At 54.5% G+C, this 7,173-nt stretch overlaps 1 protein-coding gene across 1 annotated transcript in view; it reads left to right on the top strand.

The window, feature by feature from the left end:
* RBPJL (recombination signal binding protein for immunoglobulin kappa J region like) overlaps positions 1 to 7,173 on the top strand; it is a 16,882-nt gene that overhangs the window by 5,801 nt on the left and 3,908 nt on the right. The window contains exons 3-5 of the mRNA XM_085314244.1: positions 4,694 to 4,819; positions 6,615 to 6,685; positions 6,836 to 6,951. Coding sequence (XP_085170370.1) covers positions 4,694 to 4,819; positions 6,615 to 6,685; positions 6,836 to 6,951 — 313 coding nt within the window. The remainder of the gene's footprint in view (positions 1 to 4,693; positions 4,820 to 6,614; positions 6,686 to 6,835; positions 6,952 to 7,173) is intronic.

The following is a 7,173-nucleotide window of genomic DNA, read 5'->3' as shown; positions in this document are numbered from 1 at the left end:
CCCTTTTTTTTTCTTTTTTCCCCTCTGCCTTCAGCTGCTGTGGGAGTGCGTTTAGGAACCCTGTAACTCTCAAAATCCTGGAAAAGACAGTCTAGGGCTCATAGCATCCTTCAGTGCGAGCRGCAATGATCTGGGAGTTCAGGAAACCCTGCAGGTAGTGGTTACGGAGTAGGAAAGTGCATTTGAATCGGTCACAGACCGGCACTCCGAGGGCTCCGGAGCCTCTGCTCTAGCTCCCAGCAGGGAGGCCAACGGATGTGTCCCACAGGAGCGGGGGGGTGCTCAGCAGCGACTCGCGGCACCCCACGACGGGCCTTGCCATGCCTCACACCTCCCCTCCGCACTTCCGTGAGCCCGCTGGCGGCAGGAGGGATTCGCCTGCTTTAATAACTCTTTCCTCCCACTTTGCGCCAACATGAATGACCACATGGGGAACACCAAAGGGGAGATTGCTGTGCACCATGCGCATTATTTGCATTTGTCTAGCAGACAAGACAGTCCTGTGTTACCCAGCTTTTCTGAGAGCCTCCGTGGTGCTGCGGTGGTCTAATGGCAGTAAGGAGCATCCCCTGGGATGACCAGCCCCGGCTGGCTGGCGTTGCCCCGCAGAGCTCAGAGGGGCACATTTTTCGCAGTTCCTGTTCTAGTCTGGTGTTTGCTGTTGGTGTGGTCAATAAATCTCCCAAGCTCAGCAAAGGCTGAATTTCACTTATGTGTGCAGTGACAAAAATATAGGATTTATAAATACCCATGCATATACAAGAGCTTGTGGGTTGGGTTGGTCTGGATTAAAGGAGGTATTGAAAAATCGGGGAAGCTAGAAACTGCAGGCTTCTCATTTCTGTGATTTCTAATGGCTTTTCCTTTTGCATAACCACTGCATTGACTCCATACCCAGGAGCACTGCAGGCATTTACTCCCCTCTCAGTGTTAACACAAGTTCAAGTTACTTGCACAAACAATGGTTTGAAGATCCCGTCCCCAAACAATAGCCGAGAGGATYGTATTTTGATCTCCGGAGTCAGGTGCTTTGATTCCGAGGGGACCAAGAAAGCTGGATCGTTTCCTTCACAGACTGAGCCAGCTAGCGTCAGCCCGCACCAGCCTTGCAGCTACTGCTGGAAAGCCGTGCAGAAGGTGTGCGGAAGGTGGCACGGATCTGTGATGGGGCAGGTAACCCAAGAAGCCAGGCTGAGCAGGAGGCGTGGGAAGCAAGGGCTGCAGCGAGCTGCGCGGTGGGAGATGCGCGGTGTTACCTGACCCCGTGGGGACAGAGGAGAAGACGGAACGCGTTCCCTCGCCAGACYCAAGACAAAGCAGCGATTGATACGGCCGCACGGAGCAGCTCGCACTTGCTGCTTTGAAGATGACGGCTTGTTTTTAGCTCCGCTGTTGAACGTCAGCTCTCCTAAAATCAGCCATGCGGCTGCGGGCTCTAACCCCGCCAAGGCCATCCGCCCTGTGCGGGTTCCCTGAGTTCCCATGCGAAACAGTCCTCCCTTGATGATGTGGTCAAACCTTGCGTCTCCTGCGAAAAGCCTACCGGGCGCTGCTTTCCCTCCGGCTCGCAGCGGCGGCTGCTTTTGCAGCCTTCCCGCAGCCGGGCGGGCCAGCGCGTGGCTCCGCGAGGCCGGTACCTGCAGGAGGCAGGCGAGCGGTGAGCTTGGCCGCGGGTGTTCGTGGCGTATCCACCCCGGACCGCGCAGGTGTCTCTGCTTCACATCTGCTGCGCTGCCCGTGAACGAAGACCCGGCGTGGCTGTACGGCCAAGGCTGGCGAACACCCGCAGGGGCTCTGGGTCTGGGTGCTGAAAATACTGTGCCAAAAGGCAGGAAAAACCCTTGGAGGCAAACGCTGCCCGCCTGAGGGGGAGAAACRGCTTGCAGAAAGCAGCTAAGCAGAGAGGTCACGGCCCGCAGAGCCGAGGGAGGCAATGCCTCCCCGCGCCTCGCTCTCTCGCTTCGCTGCCACATAATACCTAACTTTGTGCAAAAGCATTTGATTCCCAGCTGAGACTACAGGCTCTGAAAAGGAGGCTTGTAGCCCGAGCTCGGAGAGCCTGGCCCGTGCAACGCTGCTAACCCGACACTGAACTAACACTGCACTACAATCAAAGCATTTTAATAATTTAATATAATAAATGTCAGGAGGAGTGAATAATTCCCTGTAACTCTGAACAGCCTGTAGGTGCCAGAAAGAGCCAAGGAGGTATATTGAGCTCCTCTAGCAATAGCCCTTTGACTCTCTGAAGGTAAATTTAAACCAGATGACGGATGCTGGGTGGTCGCCTCCATGGTCAGAATGGTGAGCACTGTTCAGAAGTGCGTCACTGAGACAATTTAGCCCCAAAATTTGGAAAGTAATGGCTGCAGAGAAAGGACACAGAGAAAAAAAATAGTTTCTAAGTAGTCATTATAGTTAATCCAACTAGACATCAAATCCAAAGAACTAGGGTCTGTTAACCTGCCTTTGCATGTACAGTCCCAGACTAAGTAAATAGCATGTGCATAATTCCTCCAGAAGCCTCTTTAATAAGCTCAGCGCAGTAACCCGCGTGCCTCCGGTATTACGTATGGCTGATAGGGAGCGAGGATGCCTGCGCAAGCCTGGCCCTGCCCTGAGCCAGCGCGGCGGGGGGGTCTGCGGAGCAGGCGTTGCTGCTGGCCGTGCTGTCAGCACACATCTTAATCCACAGGTTTGGGCTGTTTGCACCTGAACGCTCCCTGCCGCTGCCTCGCCTCGGTCCAAGCCTCTTCCTTACCCTGCTGTTGCAACGGGTAAATTCGTCTGGTGGCAGCTCTGGCTGGCAGAGCAGCTGCAYGTACACACCTCATCCTTGCGTTGCCGTCAGCTGGCAACAGGTGATCTCCCAGAAAAGCTGAAGATTTTCCTCGCAGGCTCCAGGCCTCTCCCAGCTCCTGTGGTGCYGCCTCCGCAGTACCTGCCTCCACGTGCCGGCGCTGCGGGAGGAGCGACCAGCAGCTCCGAGGGAGCGCGCCGCCCTGCCGCCCCAAGCCACGAGAACAGCTGCTGGAGAGTACTTTCGGGCTGATGAACAACACAAATGCTCCCTCATTTTGCACTGAGTACTGAAAGATGTGACCCACCAAAAACAAACACTGGAAGATGAGACCCATCAGGCCTTAGCCTGGTTCTCCACTGCACTGTGCTCACCGTCGCTGACAAAATGAGAACGAAATGCTACTGCACGGAGCCAGCRATTTTTTTTGACCACCGCTGTTTGTCTCTGATTTAAGGCCATCGTTTTGTGGAGAGCAGAAGGTCATGATTGACCCCAGCAGATTGGGGAGAGTCAAGAGCCRGAGCCTGAAACCAGTTTTCATACGGCCCTCTCATGAGGAAACCAGATGTGGTTTGCCTGACGCTTATCCTGGTGTGCTCCAAAACATCCCCATTGCACACGAAGCAGAAACGAGAGCCACGGTCCCAATACCAACAGGCACAAACATCCCTTYTGGAGCGAGGCAAGGAAGTTTAGCATGTGGTCTAAATGAGCTCAGGTTTAAGTCATGCCTTTTTCATAACCAGCCAAGCTGGGTCCTGTTGGTAGGAGCAATTGCTACAGACCGTACCCAGCTGCCACCTGCCAAATGTCAGCAGATGCACTGGGGGGTTCCTGTAGTGGCAGCTCCCCCTTTCTTCTTGTCTAATGTCTTCTTGTTCAGCTAGAGGCACTCCGTGGGCTAAGRGGGCTTTCAGTAGGGCATGAGCTGATGTTCTTCAGAATGGTGGTCTCGCCTCCTGGGAAAGCAAGTCAACACAGAAAAGATCCCCCTAGTAAATCCCCTCAGCTCTCCCCTGTAGTCTCCTTGTGGTCTCCATGGGACACACAAGTGTCCTGTGTGGCAGAGCAGAGCAGCAGGGGCGGCTTGGACCCCCCTTACCTCTCCCCAGCCTGTCAGCACACAACCTGCAAGGTTAGCAGAGGTGAGCTGGATGCCTGTTGTGTGGGAACTCCTTCCAGCCAGCAGAAGAGAAAGAGTGAGCAAAACCACAGTTTTTAGGTCTCAGGGAGAAAAATGCAACTATTTCCACCCAATAAATATTGCAGAAACAGAATAGCAACTCTTGTTTGCATGGCTCTGTGCTCAGCAGCATTGGTTTCCCAATTTATCAGAAAGACACCCAGAAATGCATCAGGTGACGAAACACGTTAATGATCAGTTAAAGCCCTGCCACCATCATGTGGCAGTGGAAGTCCTAGAAAGGAGCATTTGAGAGATATAAACAGTCTCCTGTACACGTTTGATCGAAAGCTGATGAAGCAGCTTATTCAGTTAGCCAAATATGATGTTTTTTCCAAACAGTAACCCTGGCCTTACAGCAGCTGAGATGCTCTCTGACCTCCAGTGCTTTCCAACAGGAACGCTGGCTCCTCTTGTCCTTGTTCATGCTGTTGGGCTGGACGCTGGACAGCAGGTCTCTGAAATGACAACTCCCCGCAGAAACCAGTAACTCAAGAGCGGACACAAGTTGTGTGAAAGGGCTTGTCTCAAAATGACCTTAAAATTTTCTGGGCATTATTCGACATCTAGCTGCATGATGCAGTGAGCAGAGAGAGACTAGGCAGCGTCCAGACTGCTTCCGCTCTGCTCAGGGCAGGGCTATCCCGTTGTCCAGGTGTGGAGCCCAGGTCTGGTGTAACTAGTGCTGTGGGGCCACTGTTTTTCAGATCCAACCCGTACCAAACTGACCTGCTTCGGGACRGCGTACGTAGATACCTGCAGCTGCCGGCAGACCAGACGGTACTGATACTGCATGCAAAAGTCGCACAAAAGTCATATGGCAATGAAAAAAGGTAGGAGATCTCTCCAGCTTCTTAGATAGCTCTGTGTTTAGAAGGCCACTTCCAAAAGCAACTACCTAAAGCTGAATTTTCACCTCATTAGATTTCTCTAATCTAATCTGATGAAGCAAATGACTTAACATAACCCCTTTCCATCCACCCATGACCTCTTTGCATCCCAATCTGTCTTTCAGTCTGCATGAATTTAATAACGTAAGAAGACATCATATAAACTCTCCCCTGCATTGATCTGAGTCAGACTTTATCAGTAATTAGATTCCTCCCTTAAAGTACTAGAGATTATAGAGAAGATGAAATGAAAAAAGGAAAGAAACTATTCGACTCTTACCCCTTAAGAATGGAATTAGGAAGGCTCTGAAGAGGAAAGGCTRGTGTTACTAGTGCTCTGGAAATCTTGTCTTAAAATCTGATAGACCACGTCACTGACTGGGACATTTCCATCAGTGTCCAAGGGCTCCAAAAAGCTGCTATTTTGGAAAATACTTCCCATATTGCAAGAACACCTTGAGGTTCTTCTGGTCAATTCAAAGCTCCAAAATTGCTATTCCTGGGCTGTGACGTCAGACCATGCCACTGCAATATAATTAATCCTCCATTAACCTTTRTGATATAAATAACCTTCTGTTATTGCTGAGTGTGGAGAAGTTATGAGGAGACAAGCTCTACCTCTAAAGCTTAACTGCATCCAGATGCAAGCAATCCCAAAATGACAGCTTAACAGCTGGCTACAGTAGATCCACAAAATCCATACCCACATCCAGCTTCCCTCCCGATAYGGCTGGGCAGGAGGCAAAGATTTTATTTCTGACCTGGTCTCCTGGCCAGGAGGTTCTTGTCAACTCAGCGCAGCCAAGGACGGAAGGTACCGTGTGCGCAAGCCTAGGAGACAGCCCCTTCCCCTGCCTTGAGTACAGCTCAGAGGACGGGCATGGAAAACAAATGTCAAGTCTGAARAAGAGCGAACCAGCACAGAGCACCTAGGTTAAAATTTAAAGGCTCTGCTGCTGGTTCTCCTTCATGGTGGGGATCAGGTCCCGTGCCATGGATGACTTGCTTAAATAACCCCCTGTCCCAGGACGCTAGGGCTCAGAAATATCAACCCACCCTGCAGGGGTGTTTCCAGTGCTAGCGTTTTACATGGCATCACTAGAGGATGAATTTGCACCATTCACACGAGTGCAAAGACAGTGGAAACCCAAATAAAACACAGGAAAATATGTTTCCAAAACGTTGGATATAGATTTATTTGCATTGGGCTCTGAAGCTGGCCGTGAATGTGGCCTCTGTTCCCAGCCTGCCGAAGGCGCCGCATTCCAGGCTGGCACGGTCGGCCGAGCCGCGTCCCGCGCCCGTGGGAGGGGAGGCCCTCGCCGGCGCTCGCGGCCGCCCCCGGGGCCCCCGCAGGTGTGGCCGCAGCCCGCGGGGGGCCGGAGGAATCGCGCCCCTCCGGCTCCGCAGAGGTGCCGGGAGCAGCCGCGCTGCGGCGCGGGGTGCAGGGGCTGGAAACGCTGCCCCAGCAAAGCGCAGTCGCTGCGGGCTGCCCGCTGCGCGGCTGCCTGAGCGGTGTTGAAACACGAGCTGCTGGCCGGGCTGATGCTTTGCTCCCCAGCCTGTGTCGTGTCCCCCCCCCTCCCCGGGCCACGCACCTGGGAGGGGGCGGCTTTGCCCCGGGCGAGGGTCTCGGGTCTGAGCACTGTTGTGCAGCCGCCCCCAAGCTGCCCTTCTCTGCGGGGTGTCTCCGCCGGGCTTCTGAGTGCAGTCACAAGCCATCCCTGTGTCTCTGCAGGTTTTTCTGCCCCCCACCCTGTGTTTACCTGACTGGGCCAGGGTGGAAGTTGAAGCAGGAGCAGATCAAAGGTAAGCGCTCGGTGGCAGCTCCGCGCCGCCTCCTCTGCGCCGGAGGGGGGGGACTGAGCTCATCTCTGCAAAGGGGAGGTTATGCAGTTATCTGCTTGCTTTTCTTTTTTTAATCCCCATGTCCCCCTCCCAACACCCCCGTCCCCGCAGCCAGGGACCTGGGAGAGGCYGGATCCCGGGTGTGCGGGTACATGGGGCTGGACAGCATGGGCAGCAGCCTCACGGAGACGCAGAAGCTCAGCTTCGAGGAGCAGCTGGACTCCAAGGTAAGCCACGCCGCGGGCTCGCCTTTCCCTTGCCCCCGCCGCAGCCCTGGGSGGCTGGAGCCCGACGGGTCGACGGGCCCTAAAGGCCACCTGGTTCCCGTCTCCGCTGCGGTTACCGGCTGCGGGGTCCCGGCCTCGGACCAGCTCTGCCTCGGGGTAGCTCTGCCCGGCGCCCGCGGGCAGCCGCAGCCCGGGAGCGCGCGCGGGCGGCAGCGCGCCGCG

This window comes from Rhea americana, unplaced genomic scaffold (assembly GCF_003343005.1).
Source record: "Rhea americana isolate MKP2758 unplaced genomic scaffold, rheAme1 scaffold_4, whole genome shotgun sequence".
NCBI classification, from domain to species: Eukaryota; Metazoa; Chordata; class Aves; order Rheiformes; family Rheidae; genus Rhea; species Rhea americana.
This window is presented reverse-complemented; position numbering and strand designations above follow the sequence as displayed.